General features: G+C 39.6%; 1 protein-coding gene across 4 annotated transcripts in view; it reads left to right on the top strand.

The window, feature by feature from the left end:
• The window catches only part of NPR3 (natriuretic peptide receptor 3), a 91,924-nt gene that overhangs the window by 21,359 nt on the left and 45,231 nt on the right, over nucleotides 1-25,334 (top strand). For all 4 annotated transcript variants that reach the window (XM_053201678.1, XM_053201674.1, XM_027075099.2 and 1 more), the window contains exon 3: nucleotides 3,902-4,068. In XM_053201678.1, the coding sequence (XP_053057653.1) occupies nucleotides 3,902-4,068 (167 nt within the window). The remainder of the gene's footprint in view (nucleotides 1-3,901; nucleotides 4,069-25,334) is intronic.

The raw sequence follows: 25,334 nt of genomic DNA, 5'->3' as shown, positions 1-25,334 counted from the left end.
ATTTAAAATTTTATTTAATTTTAATTAATTTAATATTAATTTAATAAATTGTCACACATGTGGCTGGTGGCTGCTCTGTTAGGCAGCACAGCTCTAGAGAATTCTGTATTGTTTCCACCCATTTGTTTCTGGAAATCCTGTTTTTCTTTCTTTTTTTTTTTTAAATATAATTTATTGTCAAATTGGTTTCCATACAACACCCAGTGCTCATCCCAACAAGTGCCCTCTTCAATGCCCATCACCCACCTTCTCCTCTTCCCCACTCCCTAACCCTGTTTTTCTTGGTTTTGGTGGCACAGCATTCTTTGGTTCTCTGTTAGCTCCTCTCTCCTGCCCACCAGAAACAGCATCCACAAGGTGTCTGTGCTCAACCCTTCTCCTTCTCTTTCTTATCCAATGTGGTCACTCCCTGGTTTCACTTGAAGCCGTTTGGAAATGGCATCCAATACTCTCTAGTGCTCACTCCTTTTTCTGGCGTCAGACTGCTATTTCCAACTCTAGCCTGGTGTTGTCACTTGGGCATTCTGTAGTTAGTCACCTTGGGTTGACCGTGACCCTAACTGAAGTCATTACCATTTCCACCTCATATCCCTCTTCTGCCATCTGGCTCTGCGCTTTCCTTTAATAACATCCCATTTTCCTTTCCTCTTTGGCGTCATCAGCGACGTGCCTCTCTTTTTGTTGTCCCTCACTCCCTAACTCTTCAGAGTCTTGAGATTCCTCTTGCACTGTCCTCTGCTTTTATTCTCAAGGACTCTCCCTCTTACGATTGTAAAAGCAGTAAATATTTTGTATTTATAATTTACTAGATTCAGAAAAATGCAAAGAAAAGAAAAGAAAATTTTCCTGTAATTCTAACTACCAAAAGAGTCATGTTTAGTTTTTTGGTGTGTGACTTCCCATTAGAGCCTCTTGTAACCTCTTGCCTGGATTACTGTGGCTGTGAACCCTCCGTGTCTCCCCATTCTAATCCATTGCTATTTCCCAAGGCATGATTCTGATCATGTCATTCTTCTGTTACACTCGTAAATCTCTAGAGGCACCCAGTTGTCTACTGCATTAAATTTGTCCTCGCTGATGGGGCATCATGCCAAGCTAACTCTGCTTTTCCAGTGTTCAACACCCTGTATATGGGAAATGTTACTGACATATTACAATAAGAAATGCCCACAAAAGTGATAAGTTACAGTATCGATTATGGTTGTGACAAGGGAACTATTTAGTTTGGCTCAGATTTATTTAAGCATTATTGTTTCCATTTTTTTTTCTAGAAGACAAAACTCTACAGTTATTCCTCTTTGGATTGTGGTAGACAGATTTATTACATTGGATTTCACTTCTTTCAGAAAAGAGTGTTTTCCTATTTCATAACAGAGATAGTTACTGTTTCCAGTTGTATATGTATTTTCTAATTCCACAGAATAAAACCCTTTAGGGTTAAGTATTTTCTTTCTTCTGTGTCTGGAGAATACTCTTTCCCGGAGCTTAGAAACTCTGACCCTCTTTGCCTACAAAATACCATTCCTTTTGAGTCTTGGTATCTCAAATCAATTATAAATGAATCAATAAGTATTGATTGCATGCTTATAAGAAATGGGTTCCTCCTTGGGATGAAGAATGTTCTGGACATTCTTAGAATTGGGGGTCTTCCTGGCAAATGGACCTGGCTCCTTAACAGAGACTGTGTTGCCTGGGTCTTGAGCACCCCGCTGGGTCCCCTGGCTGGTGGCAGTGGCTGTAACTCACTCACTACGGGCACAGCTGCTGTGCATGTTGCAGCTTCCTTGGTGTTTGGGAGGTTTCATATGAAGGAGGAGGACTTTGTCAAGTTTTGTTTGGTGGCTTGAAATTTAATCTGTGCTCATTGAGAGCGGATCTAGTCCTTAATGAATTCTGTCCTCAGCTCTGTCTTATTTATCTTTTAACAGCTCCCTGGCACAGAGTAAGCAATTAATAAATGGTTGCTATTAATAGGATTATGGTTATACAGATGCCCCCACAAATAAATTCTTTGCCTCTGCCTTTTCTCATGCTCTAGACTGAGGCTCCCAGCTGCCTACTTGATGTCATACACATTTGCACCTTTGCCTGTGCCACAGGCTCTGCCAAGCACGCCTTTCCATCCTGCTCTCCTTCTATTAAAATCCTATTCACACGTTTAGGACCAGCCGATACCTGCTCCTCCACCTCCCTCGAAACCATCCCCCTTAGGAGTGTGGGAGCCTCTTGCCTCTTCCTCTACCCTCTGCATTGTTTCTTTGTATTCCCCCGCCTCCTGCTATAGTAAGCTGTTACCCTGTAATAACTTCAGTTATTTACGTGTCTATTTCTGAATCCCTCTTTTTTTTTTTTTTTTGAGAGAGAGAGAGAGAGAGAGAGCATGAGTTGGGGAGGGGCAGAGAGAGAGAGAGAGAGAGAGAGAGAGAGAAGGGGAGAGAGGATCCCAAGCAGGTGCCACACCCAGTGTGGAGCTTAACGGGGGGCTTAATCTTATAGCTGTGAGATCATGACCTGAGCCGAAACCAAGAGTCAGATGCCCAGCTGACTGAGCCACCCAGGTGCCCCTCTAAACCCCTCTGTGATGGTGGTGGAGACTGTTCAAGACATTCATGACGTGTCCTGTGCTGGCTATCACAGAACCTCGTGTGTGGTATACAGTTAGTTAATGTTTGTCTGATTTAAGCTGTGGTAGAAGTTCCAGAGCCACCGACTCTTTATGGAGCTTTGTCTATAAGAGCAGAGTGAGTGCCCCGAGCCCTGGCTGCACACTCCCCAGGCATCCTCACTGCTTAGCTGCTGGGCTCCACTTGTCCACTGTGGACTAGGGGCTTGGTGTGAACAACTGACTTTGATGTTGAACTCTAGCGGGCTGAATTCCTTGTTGTATTTCCAGGGATCTGTAGGGGTCATAATGGTAATTCATAGAAACAACAGTTTATTGCCACATGTTGGAAGCCCATGTTTCCTTTTGGGGTCCTGCAGGCCACATATTTCCTCAAAAATGAAATCATAACGAGAAGAGTAATGATTCTTATCCATGTAATCTGCCTTTGCTTTTGTGAGAGGGAGTGCTGTGAAGCAGGGAGGACCCAGTTTCTCAATGCCTCAGTTTCCTCATCTGTAACATAGGATAATGTGCCCGAATCACAGAGAGTCTTGTAAAGATTCAATGAGTTTATATGTATAAAGTGCTCAATAAACAGAGCTTTTATTTTTATATATGTCCAATAAATGTTAGCAATTTTAATTTTGTTACTATTGATGCACTGACGAATATTGTCCAAAAAATAATTGTTATGGTGCTCCCAACACTACAGAGATATAAACCCTCGTGTTCACCTGAGCTGCTTTTATTCTGAAGAGATTCCAGAAATATTTCAAAGAATATCAATAATGTCAAACTTTTCCCTGTGAATGGTGCCAGCTTTATCATACTTGTGCATAAGTCTTGTGCACAAGACTTGTGTTGTCACACATAGACTTTCCTGTCATTCCACATCTACATAACATCAGGTTTGTTGCACAGTAGTAACAACTTGGTTGACCTCCACGGTTGATTGTAGGTATTAAAAAAATGTGAATGGAAAGGAAGACAAATTTACTTCTTACTCCTCCAGTGCTGGATTCTCAGGTGCTGAAAATTACAGTTATGTGGTTGAGGCAGTGAAGTCCACAGTGCTTTTATGTTCCTCTCCCATTTCAAAGGAACACGTGTCCAAAAGGCCTTCTTCTCCTTTGAGGATCTTGATGTGGTCATGTTATATCCAAGTGCAGAACTGTGACAATACCGCTTGCCCCAGCTGCCAAAAGTAACATGTAGTGACACGCTGCAGCTGAAGAGGGAGAATGGTCCCTTTATGGTGACTGCCTTGGAATTATAAATATTTTTCTTTCTCTGTAGGAGATGGCTCGTGGAAGAGAGGAGACAAGCATGACTTTGAAGCTAAGCAAGCATACTCATCCCTCCAAACAATCACTCTACTGAGGACAGTGAAACCTGAGTTTGAGAAGTTTTCCATGGAGGTGAAAAGTTCTGTTGAGAAACAAGGACTCAATGAGGAGGATTATGTAAGTGCTTGATTATGAGCCGAGACCTTCAGCATCCCGAAAACAGTCTTCTAATTAAATCAGAGGTGACAGTGTCCTATTCTGAACCATTCAGAAATCCCTAGGTTCATGTCTGAATGTCACTGAACTTTTTGTCTTTTTTTTTTCTGACCAGTTCCCCCCTCCTCCATGTCCGTCACCCCACTTTTCCAACTGCTGCAGGAAGGAGAATTGCTTTTTGTGGGTACTTGTGGCCATGCTGAGCAGATGTCTATAGACTTCCAAGGCTTGTTCGACTGGGAGCATGGTGGGAGAGAAGATGGACGAAGGAATGCCAAAGTTTTGCGTGCCTAATTTTTCCAAAGCTTGATGGCATAAGATATTTTGGGTTTTAGAAGGCTCTTTCTTTCGGCCATCTTTTTGGCGACTCTGCTTTTCTCTCCTGTGGTAGCGTCACTTCCCCTTGGGTATTCTCGAGCTTCCCACTCCATTAGTGGTGCTTTACTGATGCATTTTCTGACGGTGGACTAGGGTCAGAAGCTTTGGCCACACTAAGGATTGAGCAGAGAACTCATCTGAGAGGTGGCACCAAAGACAGCCGGCCACACCTCACTTGGTGCCATTGTTTTGCTGCTTCTGGCGTACTTTGCTATGCGGGCCCTCAAACTCTGTGTCCTTCCAGCAAATTCTTTCTCAGAGCAGGGTGAGCAGTGCACTCCTCAGGCTGGTTGGGGGGGTGTGTGTGTGCCGGTTTTCAAAATTGTTCATTCCACAGTGTCCAAAGGGGAAAAGGAGCACCTTCTTAATGATAGATATATGGCTTTGGATAGTCCTTGCCCAAAGTGGATAATGACCATCTTCGTAAGGCGAGCTTCATTTGGTCCCTTCCAAACAGGGCCTCTCTCGATTTCCTTATTTGAAGGAGTACAGGGTGCAGACATTGTCCTCAGACAGACCTACATTCAGAGCTTGAGTTGAACACTTTTTAGCAATGTGATCTGGGGCAAATCACACAGTCTTTGTCCAAACTACTGCTCCCTGTTGGAAGGATTACAGATAATCTATCTGAAGCTTTTAGTGCTATCCGCATCACAAAGTTGGAGCTCAATAAATGAGGCCTCTTTTATGCTATTATTATATTATACCTGTCTTTGTAAGAATTATTTGCTATCAAATAATGTACAAAAGTTCTCATAAATATATTTATTCATGGCTTAAATGTTATATATGTGTATAATATACATATGCATACATACTGGATGGTTCTGATTTAGAAAGCCAAAAGGTGTGTGTATATGCAAATGTGAGCCATGTATGTAATTTAAAATTTCTAGTAGCTACATTTTTTAAATGATTTCAGGAATAGGATTTAGCGATTTATCACTTACATATAACAGCCAGTGCTCATCCCAACAAGTGCCCTCCTTTTAATGCCTCTTGCCCATTTAGCACGTCCCCCCACCCAACGTTCCTCCAGCAACCGGCAGTTTGGTCTCTGCATTTAAGAGTCTCTTATGGTTTGTCTCCCTATTTTTATATTATTTTTGCTTCCCTTCCCTTATGTTCATCTGTTTTGTATTTTAAATTCCACATAGAAGTGAAATCATGTGATATTTGTCTTTCTCTGATTTATTTTGCTTAGCATTAATACACTCTAGTTCCATCTGTGTTGTTGCAAATAACAAGATTTCATTCTTTTTGATCACTGAGTAATATTCCATTGTAAATATATACTGCATCTTCTCTATCCATTCATCAGTCGATGGACATTTGGGCTCTTTCTATAATTTGGCTATTGTTGATAGTGCTGCTATAAACATTGGGGTGCATGTTCTCCTTCAAAACTAGTAGCTACATTTTTAAAAAGTTAAAATAACCAGGTCAAATTAATTTGAATAATACATTTTATTTAACTCACATATAAAATGTTCTTTCAACATTTAATCAATATAAAAATTATGGATGAGATTATATATTCTTTTTTATTATATAAAGTCTTTGAAATTCAATGTGTGTTTTACTCTAATAGCATATCTAAATTCAGTTCAAATGCTCAGTAGTCATGTGACTAGTGGCTACCATATTGGAGAGTGGGTTCTGAATAATGAAAGTAGAACTTTTGCAATAGAGACCAAGTTGAAGGAAACCTATGATAGTATTGTCATTATCCAAATCCTTTGCCTCAGGAATAGGAAAGAATGTAAAGGGCACTGAGCACATTTTGTTTGGCCTCCTACCTGAGGCTGTTGAAGTTAAAGTATTACAGTAGAGGCTGTCCAACATAATGATACTTCTTGGGCAAAAGAAGTATGTATCTTTGTACCTGCTACAAAGATCCATAACATATTCCAAACCATGTGTCAGTGCTTTAGAGATTAGTTGTAGTTGTGGATTTTAATACTGCTTCCCTCTGATGATGGGATCATTAAAACTGACTTTATAAATAAATAAAAATTATGAGTAGAAATTACAGCTCGTTATAGTAATTTATTCCAGTTCTGAAAATATGTCTACTTTTCATACTTACGTGTGTTTTAGTTGGGCTCTTTTGAGTTCATCAGGTTAGTTTAGACAGGAGGTTGTGGGGGCTGTTGTGGGGGCTATTGTGGGAGAGGGAGCTGTGGGAGCCAAAGACCCAGGAGCTGGTGCAGCTGGGACTCACAGGTTTGAGACTTTGCTCTAATGCAGCAGGAGATGTTTAGCACAACTAGAAAGACGTAGTGGTCTTCATTCTAGGGCTCAGGTCCTTTCTAGGTCATTCTGCTTCTCTTCTTTGTACTAATGGGTTGTCTTATCTCTTTACTTAGAATTTCAGTTCATGACACTCATCATGGGCTCTTCGGCCTCTGCTATCAATTTCAAATCCAGCAACTTTGGTGGAATCTCTTATTAGTTCTAAAATTTACCACTTATTCTTTGAACAATCACATGGCTTGTGGATAGAGACAATTTTCTTTCTTTTCAATTCTTCTCCTAAGTATGCTTGATTGAAGGTATACTTCATTAAATTAAGCATATTAAATTAAGTATATTTTATTAAAACTTTTAATGGCACTGGCTAGGATTCCAGTACACAATTGAATATAAGCAGTGACACTGGACATCCCTGCCTTGTTCTTAACTTTACTACAAAGAACATATAACACATTTCATATCTGTTCATATCACTGTTTAAACATAATGTTGAGTGTGAAGTTTTTGGGAGAGTCCTTAGATTATGGAAGTTCCCTTCTATTCTTTGTTGGTGAAGTTTTGTTTTGTTTTGAAAGAATTACATATTTTGTTGGAATAACTGAAAAGAAAATAGCATAGCAAGCATCGAAGTTTATATAATGTAGGTTTAAGTTTATATAATATAGGTTAGGGGAAAGGCTTTGGACACAGGTTAAAAAAATTTTTTTTAACGTTTATTTATTTTAAGAGAGAGAGAGAGAGAGAGCAAGCAGGGGAGGGGCAGAGAAAGGGAAACAGAATCCCAAGCAGGCTGCACGCTGTCAGTGCAGAGCCCGATGTGAGGCTGGATCTCACAAACTGTGAGATCATGACCTGAGCTGAAATCAAGAGTCAGACACTTAACTGACAGCCACTGGCACCCCCAGACACAGTTTTTATTGTAGGCACTGTAAATTGTAATATATTGTTGACATTATGTCATATATGTTAGTATTGTATTCATCATATTGAGCATGTTGGCAGCATCCCTGGAAAGGTCGTGATATTCTCAAAATGCAAAAATTTGAGGGGCGCCTGAGTGGCTTAGTCAGTTGAACATTCGATTTCAGGTCAGGTCACGATCTTACAGGTTTGTGAGTTTAAGCATTGTGTCAGGCTCTGTGCTGACAGCTCAGAGCCTGGAGCCTGCTTCAGATTTTGAGTCTCGCTCTTTGTCCCTCCCCCACTGGCTTTCTCTCTGTCTCTCTCAAAAATAAATAAACATTAAAAAAATGAGAAAAATGCAAAAATTTGAAACTTTAAATTTTTATAAGGCTATACTAAAACATTGGGAGGTTGGAATGGCTATGATTTTTTAAGTAAAATTACTATCCTATATTTTTAACTTAACAAATTTTGATGGATTAATGCAATTTTGTTTCCAAAAAATTGATCTCCTTTCTCTTCCTCTCTCCCTTTTCCCCTCCATTTTCACCCTTTGCCCTCTCTTTTTAAATTTGAGTTGTTATTGAGATAATTGCAGAGGTACATGCAGTTTTAAGATGCAGTACAGAGAGATCACTTGTATACATTGCCCAATTTCCGCCATTGGTAACATTTTGGAAGATTATATATATACGATCACAATACAGATATTGACACTGACCTTACTCAGCTTTCCTCAGTTTTATTTGTACTCCTGTGTGTGTGTGTGTGTGTGTGTGTGTGTGTGTGTGTAACATAGTATATGCATATTAAGTTCTATGCAGTTTTATCACCTGTGTAGGTTGGGGGTGTTTGAATTTTATCAAATGCCTTTTCTGTATCTGCTGAGATAATCAGATGGTTTCCTCTTTATTCTATTATAATGTAATGAGTTACATTACTAAATTTTCCTCTTTTCCAGTTTTATTGAGCTATAATTGATATATAACATTGTATAAATTCAATGTTTGATATATGCACATACTGCAAAATGCTTACCACAGTAAGTTTAGTTAATATCCATCACCTTGCATAGTTACAAACTTTTTTCTTGTGATGTGTTTAAAAAAATTTTTTTTAACGTTTATTTATTTTTGAGAGAGAGAGAGAGAGAGCAAGCATTAGTGGGGGAGGGGCAGAAAGAGAGGGAGACACGGAATCTGAACTCAGGAATGGCGAGATCATGACCTAAGCCAAAGTTGGACGCTTAAGACTGAGCCACTCAGGCGCCCCTCTTGCGATGAGTTTTAGGGTCTAGTATCTTTGTAACTTTCAAATATACAATACAGGATTGCTAACTATAGTCATCATACTGTACATTAGATTCCCAGAACTTATTTATCCTATAACTGCAAATTTTTGTACCTTTTAATCACCTGCATTACTAGATTTTTCTAATTTTAATAATGTCTGCACTCCTGGCATAACTCTGGTCGCTCTACACTTCAAGACTTTGAGCTTTTCTACTGCCCAGGTCATATAGTGGAGAATAAGAGGCTATTTGCTGCCTGTACATTAGCATCTCTGGGTCAAATATCTACTCTTGTTTCCCTTGTCTTTGGTGGGTGGTTTGGTGGGTGCATGTGTGTGGTGTATAGAAAATCAGATTGCTGGGGCACCTGGGTGGCTTAGTCAGTTGTGTCCAACTTTGGCTCAGGTCATGATCTCTTGGTTCGTGAGTTCAAGCTCCACATCAGACTCTGTGCTGACAGCTCAGACCCTGGAGCTTGCTTCAAAATCTATGTCTCCCTTTCTCTCAGCTCTTCCCTGGCTCATGCTCTGTCTTTCTCTCTCTCAAAAATAAATAAAAACATTTAAAAAGTTAAAAAAGAGGATTATTTAAAAAAAAGAAAATCAGATTACTTAGGGCTCTTCTATCATTGGGGCTGTGGGTGTTGCATGTACTGTAATGGTCATTAGTACAAGTGTCTTATGATGATATTTCTACCATTCCTATAGGTAATATAAAAATATTTTTAAAAGTACATTTGTTTTCTTACTATTGAACCTACTGGAGACCTGTTCCATTCTGATACATCATGTTTTAGTAGGGCCCACGGGCACCACTGGAGATGGTGTGACCTGATGGTTAAATATGCAGGCTGGGGGGGCGCCTGGGTGGCGCAGTCGGTTAAGCGTCCGACTTCAGCCAGGTCACGATCTCGCAGTCCGTGGGTTCGAGCCCCGCATCGGGCTCTGGGCTGATGGCTCAGAGCCTGGAGCCTGTTTCCGATTCTGTGTCTCCCTCTCTCTCTGCCCCTCCCCCGTTCATGCTCTGTCTCTCTCTGTCCCAAAAATAAATAAAAACGTTGGAAAAAAAAATTTAAAAAAAATATGTAGGCTGGGGGTGTCATAGACCTGGTTCTGTCTCTTACAGTTCTTATCTTGGGCACATTTCTGAAACTCTGTGCATTAGTTTACTGACTCTAAAATGGGGATAATAATTTTTAACTGACAAGGCTGTTGAAAGAACTCAAGGATTGTATATAAATAATACTTAACACAATGTCAGGCATTTAGTAAATATTCAATGGATGATAGCTATTATTTCTCTTACTCTTGTTTCTTATACTCCAGACCAAAGTGTATGATGCTCCTGCATGCTTACCGTAACTAGTACTTGTACTTAACCTTCAGATCTCAGCTCAGATACCATCATCTCCATATGTGTCTTTCCTGACACTCCAAACTATCTTATGGCACTCTGATCCTTACCATCATAGCCTCTCACCTAGGTGGGGAATTTTCTTTTTAAAAATTTTTTGGAATGTTTATTTATTTTTGAAAGAGAGAGAGAGACAGAGCGTAAGCAGAGGAGGAGCAGAGAGAAAGGGAGACACAGAAAGCGGGCTCCAGGCTCTGAGCTGTCAGCACAGAGCCCAATGTGGGGCTCGGACCCACAAACCGTGAGATCATGACCTGAACCGAAGTCGGACACCTAACCAACCGACTGAGCCACCCAGGCGCCCCATCAGCTATGTGTGGGATTTTATAATTAAATCTTGCCTCTTCTACCAGACTGTCACCTCTGTGAGAGCAGGAACTATGTCTGTTTCTGTTTATTCTTGCATCCTCTTGCTGTATGCTTGGCACAAAGGAAGCAGCCAATACACTTAAGCTTTTATTATTATGCTTATTAGTTTAGTTATTATTAAACCAGAAGGACATCAAATTCAACCTACTCCTAGCATGGTGACGGAAAGGTAGAAACTGAGGTCCAGTCAGGTGAGGTGGCCTTTCCAAATGTAACCTGTATGCTGCAATCAATATAGCAATGGTGAGCATTGAATAAATCCTATGCCTAGATCTTGTTAGGTCCACAAAACCAGGAGTTCAGTTTCACTTGTCCTGTGGGAGATGGTATTGGGAGACAGTAATGGGTTTTCACAATGGGGATTCTGAAGACCCTCTAACAGTCATTAGAAATCTAAAGTTAGAAGTAAAGCTCTGCTGGAGAGGCCCTCAAGTAGCAAAGGGGCTCCCAGCGTGGCTCAGACAAGTGTTTGCAGAGTGCCTGCCTGCTTTCTCTAGTGGTTTTATTGTGTTGCCCACATAGGCAGTGGCTCTGACTCAAGGATATCTTAATGGGTGTTTGGCCTTTGCCATGTGAGTGGTTCCAATTCTAGGGCACTGGTATTTGGTTTTAGAATGCACTGTGTGGTGGCCAAGCCAAGATTAGTTGCATCCCCTGAATCCTGGTTCAGTGACTTTATTTTTCCACTACATCAGTCTGACCCTTTTATTAACAACATGCCCACTATGGGGAGTGAACCCGTGACTTGAAGATTAAGTGTCTCAAGCCCGACAAGTGAGTCTGGCAGGCAACACAGGCTGAAGGACTTCTCTTCTTTTCTTGCACACTGCCTCCCCAAATATACACTTTTAAAATACCAATTTCTCCTTACTCTTTCACACACTTCACAAAATCTGCTGGGACTCTGTCTCTTCTTCATCAGCAGCAACCTGTATTTCCTGTTTTCTTCTGGAGTGTAAATCATTATTTCTTAGATCATGAGATGTTGTTTACTGAGTGCTCCAGAGAACATGGCTGTGAGCTTGATCTGTGACCATGCCGTGGTCCCATCTGGGGTGAGATCCTCATCACCTACAAATTCTTAAGCAGGTATATAAATATCCATGGCCACGAGCTCTGGAAGCCCACAAAATCTGCATTTCTGTGCCAGGATGGATATTAATCATTACGCGCCTCAGTGTAAAGCATTCTCATACACTGACGGTACTCACAGAGGTGTGGACCATTTATCTTGTAGCAGACCATATGTGGTGCATATGTGAAAATATCCATGTTTCTAGAGAAATGACATTAAACACAGTGGAGTGGGTTCATTTAGTTCTTTAGTGAGAAGTTCCTTCCAAATTCATCCAAGTTTCCATGACCTCTTTAAGTGGATAATGATCTCTTGACTTAGTGTGCATTAACTCTATACTTATGTACAAACTTTTGTGTGTAAGTGAACATGTGCGTATTTCTAGAGAGAGGGGCCAGTACCCCCCACTTGATTCTTAATGGGGTCAGTGTCACAAAAAAGTAAGAATCATTGAACTAGATGATGGCTAGTCAGCATGCCATTTGCCCAATTATTGTCCGAAGCCCCTTTTATTCTCATGGATAGGGCACAACATGGTGTATACACTGCTGCACTGAGAAATCACTCCCCTGGAAGAAAATGAAGAAACACTTAAATGCTTGAATATTTACTAATCTTAAATTTGAAAAACGTTAGTTTTATTGCTGAGATGAAAGAGATACCAAGTCATTCCTTCCTTCCTTCATTCTGGGCTAGGGAGTCAGTCTAGTCTTTCCAATTCCTAGTGTTTTCACACTGTCTTTAAGAGGTAGACTCAAATTTGTCCTTGCTACTATTTCTCAGTTTAGGCTGAGCCAGTGTTGGAGACATCTCTTCCCCTCTGGCAGCCTGTCTGACTTCTCAGTCGTGTAAATCCCACTCTTGGCCTTGCCCCTTTCTCTCTATTGTGTTTGGCACTTCTGAAGCCCATTCACTGGCTGGCTTCACGAGCTGTTGGCTCTGCCTTTGGGTGAAGCTCACCTTCTTTCCCTGATGTTGTTGTTGTTTAAATCAAAATAATATATGCCATTCTATATTGACTATAACAAGTGAAAAAAAGAAACAGACTGAATTAAAAATAAATTTATGGTACTGTATGAGTTGTAGACAAACAGGAGTGTCCTGTTCCTTTCTATTCCTGACTTCCATTCCTTAGAGGCAATAATCCTTAATGTTTCTATTGGCTTTTTCTAGTGTTGCCCTCTGTATTTCTAAAATAGCTTCTTGGTATTGCTGTTTTTGATATGAGAAATTTGATATAGCTCATCATTTCCTAAAATGGAAAAAGATTTAGCTCCTTTGCACACTTTCTTTACAAATATGTACTTTTTCTCCCATCCTCCTAATATTTTGTAGCATAGTTTTTACTTACAGGTACATTCATAAAATAAAATTTGAATAATAGCTATCCCTCCTTATTAAGAGCTATTATTATTATGACCATATATATTGAACCATGTAGCAGAACCGTGTAGTGTTCTATGATTACATTTCCTTTCCTGTGTAGCTTTTTTTCTCCAAAGTTAATAATTTCCTTCCTTTTTAAAAATTTGCTTCCATGTAGTTCTGTTTCATTCTCATTCCCTAGAATGATGTTAGTGATTTTTTTTAGCCCTTTGTTTTCCTGCTCCTGTTTAGAGTAATTACTTCCTTTAGTATAAACCTGGAAATTCCTTCAGTTTTCTCCTGTATCAGTTTCCCTGTTTAGTGGATATTAAATCTCTTTCTTAGTTGAATTTCACCTTAGTTTTGAAGAACAAGATGATATGAGTAGAAAATCTTTTGAGACTTTGAATATCAGAAAACATTTTGTTTTATTTTTATATATAGTCAGTTATTTAGCTGGGTATAAAATTTTAGTTTGAAGATTAATTTTCCCTCAAATTTTGATGACATTGCTCTATTGTTTTGCAGCTTTTGGTGTTACCATTCTGATTATTTATCTTTTTCATGTTATTTTCTTTTTCTCTATCCCGAAGACTTTAGTATTTTCTTTACATAATGGTGATTGCTTAATCAGAGTCTAGTCTGGAAAAATTAAATACTTCAACAGAAGGAATTTAATTGGAGAAACTAACTTTAAAGTGTAGAAAGAGCCAAAACACCAAATAGAATAGTAAGACAAGCCAGAAATTAGCAACAGCAAAAAGCCATTACCACCTCCAGAGCTAGAAAGACCAGGGAAGAAAGAGTTTTACGGGATCAAAGACTTAGAGCTGCTCATAGGAGCTAGCAGCATGGAAGAAATACAACCTCTCCCAGAGATGGTACCTAAGGCGAGGTGAGAGAGAGGAAGACATATCCTGGCTTTCCCCTTACTTCCTGACTCTTCCACCAGTGCTTATTTTGGCTGAACCAACCAGAAGTCAACTGACAGGGAAATGCAGCCTGGAAGAATCGTCTTCCTATGATTTAGAGCAAAGCAAAGCAGGTGTAGGGAGGGAAATGAATTGGAGACCATAAGGCAGACAAGTGGCTCACTGGTGCTCTGATGTTTCACAATGATTTCACCTTGGTGTGTGTCTTTTAAAATCTTTGTGCTGGTCACTTTGCTTGCTCTTTCCAGAAATTTTAAAGTTGGATGTTGGCTCTTGTCAGTCAGTTCTCTAATTTTTTCTCCCATTTTCCAACTCTGCATTTTTCTTTTCCTTTCTGAGAGATTGCCTCACCTTTATCTTCCAAAGATATTTGGAATTTTTAATTTCTGCTATCATATGTTAAATTTCTAAGAGTTCTCTCTTGTTCTCTGAGTGCCTCTCTTTCTAAAAAATAGTACCCTGACATTGTTTCCTGGATTCAATATCTTATCTTTCTGCATATATCCTTTCATCAGTTCTAGAACACATTTAACTTACCTGAAGTCGGGATCCATTTCATAACTGGTAGACTGTCATAATTTAGTAAGTAGAATTTTTTTCTAAGGGAACATAAAACAAAGGTGCTTTTTATAATTCTGGTATCTTACTTTTGCTGACACAAGGTGTTTTTTGTAAGTTTTCTTTAACTTACATTGCATTTTACTTACATCAGATTCCTTATAAAAATATTGTGATTTCTTTCATATTACAAGGTTTTCTTAAACTGTTGGTAATCCTTAGCTGTCTGTTTATATTTAAGGGTGAGCCATGAAAGAGGCTATCTAGAAGCTCTGTGTGCATGGGAATGTGTCTAGAAGTAGACTTTATTGTAGGGTAATAACATGTTGAGCTAGCTTTTTCAAAGGGTTATCCCAAATATGATTAGCTGGAGGTTGTATCTCCTAGGCTTATCAGTTTCATTAAAGAATTCTCCTCCAACGGGGCACCTGGGTGGCTCATTCGGTTAAGGATCTGACTTCGGCTCAGGACATGATCTCGTGGTTTGTTTGTTTGAGCCCTGCAGAGCCCAGCTCTGCACTGACAGTGTGGAACCTGCCTGGGATTCTCTCTCTCTCTCTCTCTCTCTTTCTCCCTCTCTGCCCCTCTCCCACTTGCACACATACTCTTTCTCTCTCTCTCTCGAAATAAATAAATAAATAAACTTAAAAATTTTTTTTGTATATAAGAAAAAAGAATTCTCCAAATCTCTTCTTGAGAATCATAAGCCTTTCCTACATTCTGGGAGCCCATGGTGGGGAAGCTTCACCTTTAGGATTGCAGACTTTCCACTTAAACCTGATTTTCAGTTTTATGCTTCACCTGAGCTCTAGATGTGCCTGGTACCTTCCTGTTCAGATCTTTTTTTGTGTCAACACCTTCAGCCAATAAACCTCCTTTTTTCTGCCTGGTTGGGAAGGGGCAATTTTTTTTCTGGGTAAGGTTTGGTGATGGCTGGAAGGTGGGGTGCACTTGAGTTGAAGTGATCCATTATTAGACTTTCAATGAATCCCGCCATTTTCATCTGCAGGGCATCCCTACCTCCAGAGGTAACTAGTGTTTCCAATTCTAGAACCTCTGTACAGGAATTCTTTGTTTCTTACTGGAGATGCCTGCCCTGTTCCTGTGCACACTCTAGTTTTAGTTTTTCAGGTCTGTTGAATTGGTTACCCCTTTCCAGCTTCCAAAATTTTGTTGACATTTCTCATCTATTTCCTTCCTGTACTCTTTCCACTTATAAGTTTATACCTTAAAAGATATTTTTATTGTTGTTTTGGTAGGGATTTTGGAGGGAATGTGCGTTTTACCAGAGTGGTTTACCAGAAGTCACCCTGGATTGTTGACTCTCAGTACCGTGTAAATGTTCAGAGAAGGTGATGGCATCTTGGGTTTTTTTTGTTGTTGTTGTTGTTTGTTTGTTAGTGCAGGGGTAGGAGGGTAATCTTATATTCAAAGCAAGGAAGAAAGAGAGTGTGTGTGTTGGAGACAGGGATCTATCATGTTTCTTTTGGCCTCAAATGCTGTAGCTCCTTTAGAAATTCCTATTCAGTTATAGTTTCCCTTCTAGTGGCTGCTTTTTCTTGATTTACCAACTTAGTGCTCACTCTCTCCCCCTCACAGACATACCTGCCTTCTGTGATTCTTTAAAAGCAATTATATACAAGTGACATAGATTGACAGTAATACTAAGAAAACGGTTGTCTTTTACAGGTTTGTCATACTGGTGTATGAAGACCTTTTTCTATTTTATGTCTAGGGCTAAACTCCTCTAATACAGCTTATGGACCAGCTTCACTTGTAAGTGATTCCTTTGTATATATACAGGAACATCATCTAGGGATCCTGTTGCCAGTATAAGTAGAAGTTTAGGTTTTAAAGTAGATTTTTTAAAAAGCCAAGTCGACTCAGTTAAAAGTTTGAAGATGGGTTATTTAAATAAAAATAATGGGAGCTATTTGTGTCCTGATATGTTATTTGTAATTTATCACAATGCAGTGGTAGCAATTTAAAACCCTTTCTAGAATCTGCTAGGACTCTTTTATTGTAAAACAAAATATTTCAGAAAAAAAGTTAAAAGACATTTGAAGATGTAAAACATGTTAAGAGGGCCCCAATGTGGGGCTCAGTTACCTTCCTATGTAGGGACTGTCTCCTCTGAATGTGATCCAACCCTTAGTTATCTCCGGGGTTGCAGACAACATTACTCTAGAGCCAAAGGCAGCCCAGCTGGGAAAGAGCTATAGAAGAGAAGGCAGAGTTCCTGACTGTGAACTAGGGCAGTGAACTTGGGCCGAGAAAGCCTTTGGCCAGGTCCCTTTACCTCTTGGGGCTTCCTCTGTTGTAAAACCAGATATTTGGGCCACCACCTTGAGAAGCTTTCCCATTTCCGGGTTTCTGTTATTAACATGTGGAAAGTGTTTTTCTAATTTAGAATTGTCCTTCTCTGGGTATGGAATGTACATATCCCTTACTGAAAAATCACAGTGTAACAATCATCACAAGTGCTCCCCAACCCCCCACACCCATTTTTAGGAGACTTTTATGACAATGTACTATTCTGCTGCTTGTAATATTACATCAGGAAAATCTCTTGGAAATTTTCATTACTCCAGCTTTAAAAAAACAAAGGACCAACTTTTCTTCAGCTTTGAACTGGTCACTCTTCTATGATGTGTAACTGTTTATATATGCATAATTCACCTTTGTATACATGAATTCAGTAATTGTAGTGTTCTGTCTTCAGTTTGCATTAACAAAGATACAGCTACAAGTGTACTTTTACAAGCACAAAATTACAGCATAGTTTTTAAGAATGGCTCAGAACTGTTTTTTAGTATTTCTCCAGTGAATTTCAGAAATGGCTTTTTGTTGTTGTTAAAGAAAGGTGTTCTAGTTATAAAGAATATGTAGAGTCTTTTTTCTACGAAATAATGCTTCATCCTTAGTGTTTTGGCTTTCAAATTTAGTTTCATGCTTCTTAATGCCACCTCTGTTCTTGACTTGGGGTAGAATTTGGTAACTGCTGTTTTTATTTCTAACCAGGTATTCTGAGCAGGGGGTGATTTTATAACCTTGAATATTTGCTCGTTTGAGGTTACAGGCCACCCATAGCTTGTTTTTTCTCCTTATTTAAAAGTTGAAAATTTAACTAATTAAACAAATATTCTGGCAGTGTTTGGTGCGCAACGGTATTGTTAGGGAGGTGGGATATGTATTTGGGCATTTCCTGTCTTCCAGGTTTCCCTCTGACACTCAAAAATGAAAAGGGAAGCTGGAGAGCAGCTGATGTATCTAGCCAAGGTATTTGAACAGAGACAAGTTTAATAAATCATTGTTTAGATAGGCAGACATTACATTTTGGAAAGTCCGAAATGTTGAAAAACAACTCTCAATTCCTTCAATGAGGGGATGGCCTAGCAGTAAAGCTGTCTAAACCAGCTTGTATTTTGACACTGGTTTTGCACAGGAACAGTGTGGGAAGTGACATCAGTTGAAAAGTTATCAGATCATCAATAAAATCTTTGCCAGACACTTCACCCCCTCTTGTCTTAAAATAGTATCATTTAATTGACTCTGTGCACTCTGATTGAGATTTTTAAAAATTAGCTCTTTGGTGAAAGTAATGTAAGAAAAAACCCGCAGCTGATGGGTGCAAGCCCTGTTGGCCCCTCTTCTGGTGAGACTGTGCACAGGCAAGTTTTCGTGTCTTCCAGAGATACATCAGAATGGAGGAGACTCTTCCCCGTGCACCAGCCATCACCCCTTTTTGTCCTCACCCCCTTTCTTTAAAACCAGCCCAGGAATAATTTGTCTGAATGAAAAGACCCTTTCAGGCACTGGAGAGCTTTGCTAATTGTATTTGAAAGAGTAAAAGCAAACCACAAGTTGGCTTTTAACAGCAGAAAAATAATGAGTTCACATGCCAACATATTAATAAGATTAGTTTTATTAGGAAAATGTAATCAGCAGACAGTGGCACTGCAAGAGGAATGGCTTATTAAAAGCCATTCTTTTTTCCAGCTAAAGAAATACCAATTGGCTTTCAGAACACATTTAAATAAAGATGTACTGAAATCTAAAATATAGTTACTTCCCTTTTCTTGAAATACAGAGGAAGAATCCTTTGAAATAGATTATTCTTACAACTTTTAACTCAATTAGTTGTGCCAAATTAGAATGTTTTAAAAAATTGGGAATCTCCCGGTTAAAGTACTTTTTTGTTTGATTGTAAATAATTGTCCATTTGCTTGTGATTTTCACATGTTTGCAGGTGTGGATTGCTTAATTGCAAAAAATACTATTTTTTTGCAGAATAGGTGCAATCTGAAAATGTTTAAAGAAGAGCCACAGTACCTATGAGAAAGGACTTTTCCAGGCAGTAGGTTTCATTTTGACCTTTTGAAAGACAATTATTGTTTTTTCCATTTCCATTGTGTACAGTGATGTAATTTCAGTTAGAAAGATATTTTGCAGTAAGGGTGACAATATACTCAAATATGCATGACTAAAATAGCAATGCAGTGTGGAAATGTATTTCACAATTGAAAGGCTAAGCTGTTTTACTTTTTTTCACATCTATTGTCACTTAATGGAGTAGAGGGCATTTTAGTACATTTGGCCAAATTCTTCACAATGAAAACACAACTTAACTTCTTTTTTTTTTTTGGTGTTTATTTATTTTTGAGAGAGAGAGAGAGAGAGAGAACAAGCAGAGGAGGGCAGACAGAAGAGGGAGACACAGAATCTGAAGCAGACTCCAGACTCTGAGATGTTAGCACAGAGCCTGACACGGGGCTCGAACCCACGAACTGTGAGATCATGACCTGAGCTGAAGTTGGATGCTTACCAGACTGAGCCACCCAGGCGCCCCTTAACTTCTTTTTAGAATTATCAGATCACATAAAATATGGACTGTGGATATATGACCAGTCTAGCTTGCAGAAAGAACATGCATTAGCTCCCACAATTATACTCCTTACCGTAAGTGAAGGAGCACATGGCAAAATTGTAGAGGATGAAAGCTCTGATTTTTTTTTTTTTTTTTTTTTGCTTTCTCCCCTGGTTCTCCTGGGCGCTCAGGGTCTCAGCATCTGTCTTTTTCTACTTGGTGAAGAACTCATTTACACAAAGATACTGGGGTTCAGCAGATGGGCCTTACCAGGATATCACATTTAAAGGAAGGATCTAGAAAAGGAAGGCTCACATAAATGAACCTAAAGGTGGTATTTTGCTGTCAGGAGGAGCCTGACATATGAAAGAGCCTCAGTTGAAAGAACCTCCCATATGTCAGGATTCATTCTTTCTCGGAGAGCTCTGCTCAGGAGACATTGCTTTAGTCAGATCACCCCACGGCTAGAGCAACACAGTGATTTCAGAAACTTCAACTCCCTTACACGAAGCCTTGCTCTATTTCACGAGTAGAGCAAGCAGCAAAAGGACTCTGCATCTCACATAATTTGACAGGAGCCAGAAGAGAATGCCCGTGTGTTCAGCCTTCCAGCTTGGGAGAAGGGAGGCAGACAGGGCCTGGCCAGCTTTGTTGGCCACTGCGCTAACACAGGACTCTGGTGTTCGATGCTGACAGCAGCCACAGGTTTTTAAAGTCCAAGGGTAGATTTCTGGTTCATGAGGCCTGGCCATTGATGCTGCTGCCCGTGTGGGTGGATGTGGTGGAGGAGCCCAAGGTAGTGGTTCAATAAATATTAATTAATGGGCATTAAAACAATTGGTGACCTTGGGGCATGCCACCTTGTGTGCCAGAGACTTTAATCTGTGAAATGGAGAAAACCGCACTGAGTTGCTCTTGGGAGTTATGAAAAATGATTGTAAAGGGGTTTTATAAGCTTAAGCGCTTTGAGTGATAGTGTCCAAAGAAAATAGCCCCAGTAGCTGAGAGCAGAAGATCCCATAGCCCTGCAAGCGAGCAGGCAGTAGCAGTTTTAAATGACACCCTTCCTGGGGCCCAGCCAATTGTTAAAAGAGAGGAACTAGAATAATATATTGCTAGGGACTCAGTCCTCTTCCCAGTTGTGAAATTTGAAAGTAGCTCAAGCTGTAAGAAATTATTTTGGATTAGTATTTATTTTCTGATTCTTTCCCCCCCTGGAGTGAATTTGCTTCATTTCGTAAATTTCTGAAAATCTTGCTCCCACGGGCTGTGATTAGAGGCAGGGAGGAGATGAACAGGGGATATCTTTTTTTTTTTTTTTTTTTTTTGGTATAATAAACAATTTGACAATTGGTCTAAATTTGGAGATCTTTATTAATTATTTCCTTTATTCTATCCTTTTCCTGTTATCTCTGTGTGAGATAATTACCCACTCACCGAAGTCAGATGGCTTTGTTTCTATCCTGTCATAAAGATCTTGAAGATTTGATTTCATTAGCAAATGGCCCTGTGTCAGATTTGCCCAGTGTTGCCATACAAGTTACATGCATTTCAATTTTAGGACAGTTTTCCTTCTCTCTGCTCAGCAGTGACATGTATTTATGTCAACCCTATGTCCAAGAATTTCTTGGGTAGAACAGATTTCAGGTGTAGTTCATATGCTCTCTAGGTGCACATGTATTTTTATTGACCACTTGACCCAGTTTATCACCATGTGTATAGTTAAGCCTGAAGATGGTTACTGTTTGAATCTGTGTGGATACCATCAAGCATTTATCGAGGCCTTCCTTTGGTCAAGGCATTGTGCTGGGTCCAGTGAGGACAATTTAGTGTCTGTGTGGGTGTCTCTGGAAGGATAGTTAAGAAGAGATGGGGACAGATGAGCCTCCTAAGTGAAGCTAAGTGACTCCAAGCTTAGAAGTTGGAATGCCATTAGACACATTTAGGGAATAATGAGCAAAATAACCTGGCTTGACCGGAAGGATTTCACAGGGGAGTAGTTTGGAAAGGTCTCCTGTTTTGAAATTTGCCCCTCCCTTGGCTTCCAAGACACCACTGTCTCCAAGTTCTCTGCCCACTGGGGTCCCCCCTAGTGTCCTTTCATGAATCCTCTTTTCCACTTGCTCCACAAATACTGATGTTTCCCAGGGTTCTTCCCTTGGCCCTTTTCTCTCTAAACACCACTTCTGGGCAGCACATCCACTTGTCTAGGTGGGATGTTCATCTCTGTGGATAGCACCTAAATTTGTATCTCCAATTGCAACCTCTCTCCTGAGTGGCAGGCCCCGCTTCCAGTTTCCCACTGGCTCCTCCACCTGGATAACACGGTATCTGCCTGCCTCATCCTTTTTTTGGGAATTGCTCCATTTTAGCACTTCGCTGGAATAAGCATAAAGGGGGTGAGTGAAGATGGAAATTTGAATTCAATGAACTTGTTCTACCCCCAGAAGGAAGTAGGAAGTAGGAGACTATAGTCAATAAGAGATTTTCAAGGATTTTGAAAGTAGAGCAGTTCCAGGTGATGACGAGGTCTAGGGTCTTACTCCTCAAACAGTGGTCATGGAGTAGCTGCATTAGTATCAACTAGGAGATTGTAGAAATGAGGAATGTTGGTGCCCCATTCCTCAAACCTACTGAATCAGAATCTGCATTTGAACAAGATTCCTAGGTGAATTGTATGCACATTAAAGTCTGAGAAGCATTGGTCTAGGGCATGTGCATGAGAGTGAGTTGAAATTGAGTGCAGATGAAATTTGTCAGATAATGGCAGTCAGGGAACCAAGAGGCTATGGTGTTGGATGAATGAATAATGCACAGGGACATTGAAATCTCCCAGTATGAATGCAAGAACGTGGGTGGAGAGGAAGAATGTGAGCTGACTGCCAACCTCCTTAATGCATTCGTTATGCCCGGGGAGTGGGGGAGGGTCCTTGCATCAGATGACAGTGATATTTGACAGAGAATTTTTGACATCTCAGTTCTTTGAGAACACAGTGTCTAATTAGGACTTTCCCCCTTTAAGTTCCCTGTCTCAGCTCTTAAAATAACATAGCAGGTTCTTAAATGATGATGAATTGGCTTTATGAGCAGTGGACTTAATGAGGCTAAGCCCTTTTTTTTCTAGCTTATTTCAATTTACAATTTGTCTTTTCTTTTTCTTCTTCTTTTTAAAAAATTTTAAAATTTATTTTTATTTTTTTAGCAGCCCTAGAGCTCTCTTTAACAATTGAAGAATCTGGTATCCAATATTATTGCCCCCCTCCTCTGCCTTGATCCTATTTCCCTGACAATTAAAAACGTGTTTGCTAGGATAAACTTTTGCGTTCTTTTTTTTCTTCCTCCTGATATGCAGATAAGTTCTTGGAAATCTTATGTTAGAGAAGTCATGTTAGTCTTTGAAAGAGGCTGATATCCTTGGTGTTCTATCCCTGCGTGTGAATTCGGTCCTTAGGGAGGTGCCTTGCTTGATAAGCAAGTTAACACTGATGATGGTGCTGGTTTGGAGTCTGGAGTCTTTAGTTCTGGTTGTAGGTCCTGATATCTGCGTGACTTCAAGTGAATCAGGCAACAGTTGTGGGCTTCAGTTTCTCATTTACATAATACGCTGGTTGGACTGAAGGAGCTCTAAATTCCCTCATGTTGTGGAATTTTGTAATTCTGTAATTCTTTTGGGCTATACCAGGAATTTCTTCTTTTGTGGCCAATATGTTTATTGAGTTCAGTCTTATTCTACCTTTTAAAATATTGGAACTACTGCCATGATTCAAAATCATGACCCATCTGCATCTAGAATACTGTCACTGTTTTGGTAACTTTCTTAAGAGTAATGAGTCTCCTCACATTAGCAGAGTGTATGTTAGCTCTACAGATTTTAAGAAAGAAATGGAGTATCTTTTAATTGCTCAAGGGGATAAAAAACTTTTCTTAATGAGATAGACTTAAAAAGACCAGTCTCTTCAAAATGTATAATAATATGTAGCATGATCCAACCTTGTGAAAACTATGGGCATTTCTTGAAATTTGAAGACTTAACTGAATTCTCAAACTGTAGACCTGAAGGCATACTTTCAGGATAATTACAAGGAATGACTATTTTTCCTGGTAGTTAGTAAGCATATGAAACTCATTATTTGCATAGTTTTCAAAGGCTGTCTTAAAATATGTTCCAGAATGATTCAGATAAGTTCATTATGATGGATTCCAAATGGGACTGAGAGTGTGGTGATCATTTGGTATGTTGCCCTATTCTTTTAGCATGATATTTCAGATCTATAAATGTCTTTAAAAAAATTATTGATTTAAAATTTAAAAAAATTTTTGATTGATGATAGAAGACAAAGAACTAGACTGAACAAAACATGAATGTTGACCTGATTGTTAGTATTTTCATACGTTCTAATCGCACCAACTGTGGAAAATTTCCATTATTTTCCAGGCTGGAGTTGTTCATTTAGGGAACTGATTAGTAAAGAAAACTTTTTTTTAAGAGAGAGAGAGGGAGGGAGGGAGAGAGGATCTTAAGCAAGCCCCATCAGTGTGGAGCCTGACACAGAGCTCAACCCCGTGACGCTGGGATCATGACCTGAGTCAAAATTAAGAGTCAGATGCTCAACCAGCTGAGCCACCCAGGCACCCCAATAAAGAAAACTTTTTATGTGGGAAATTTAAAATATATATAAAAAGAGGGAGCACGAAGTATTGAAGCTCCATGCCCCCATCACTCAGCTTCAACAACTCAGTGTAATTTAATCTATAAACTTTCCCCCACCTTCATCCCCAACTCCTGATAATTTTGAAGCAAATCCAAGGTGTCCTCTATTTCATCTGTAAATATTTTAGTTTGTATCTACATATAAGACTCTTTATTATTTTATACAAGTATACAATATAGTATTGGTAACTATAGTCACCATGCTATATATTAGATCCCCAGAACATATTCATCTTATAACTGAAAGTTTGTACCTTTTGACCAACATCTCCCCATCCATTTCTCCCATCCTCAGCCCCTGGCAATCACCATTCAACTCAGTTTCGATGAATTTGACTTTCTTAGATTTCACTTAGAGGTGAGATCATAGAGCATTTGTCTTTGACTTATTTTTCTAGCATAATGCTCTCTAGGTTCACCTATATTATCACAAATGGCAGGATTTCCTTCTTCTTTATGATTGGATAATATTTCATTGTATATCTACCAGTTTCTTTATTCATTCATCAATGGATACTTAGGTGTTTTTTGTGTCTTGGCTATTGTGAATAATGCTGCAATGAACATGGGTTGGCAGATGTCTCTTCAAGATATTCCTTCAGACATATACCCAAGAAGTGAGATTTCTGGATCATATGGTAGTCATAGTTTTAATTTTTGAGGAATTTCCATACTGTTTCCCATAATGACTGTACTAATTTACAATTCCACATACAGTGCACAATTGTTCCCTTTTCTCCACATCCTTGACAATATTTGTTATCTCTTGATTTTTGTTTCATTTTTTTACTTTTTATTAAAAAATTAAAAAAATATTTTAAATTTATTCTTGAGAGAGAGAGAGACAGAGAGCGGAAGAGGGGCAGAGTGAGAGAGGGACACAGAATCCAAAGCAGGCTCCAGGCTCCAAGCTGTCAGCACAGAGCCCGATGCAGGGCCCAAATCCACAAGCGGTGAGATCATGACCTGAGCTGAAGTTGGACACTCAACTGACTGAGCCACCCAGGTGCCCCATTTAGTTTTTATTTTTTAAATGTTTATTTATTTTGAGAGAGAGAGGGAGAGAGAGAGAGAGAGAGCGCTCAAGCAGGGGAGGGACAGAGAATCCC

Source organism: Acinonyx jubatus, chromosome A1 (genome assembly GCF_027475565.1).
Source record: "Acinonyx jubatus isolate Ajub_Pintada_27869175 chromosome A1, VMU_Ajub_asm_v1.0, whole genome shotgun sequence".
Taxonomy (NCBI): domain Eukaryota; kingdom Metazoa; phylum Chordata; class Mammalia; order Carnivora; family Felidae; genus Acinonyx; species Acinonyx jubatus.
The sequence above is the reverse complement of the archived record's forward strand: the minus strand, read 5'-3'. Positions and strand labels throughout refer to the sequence as shown.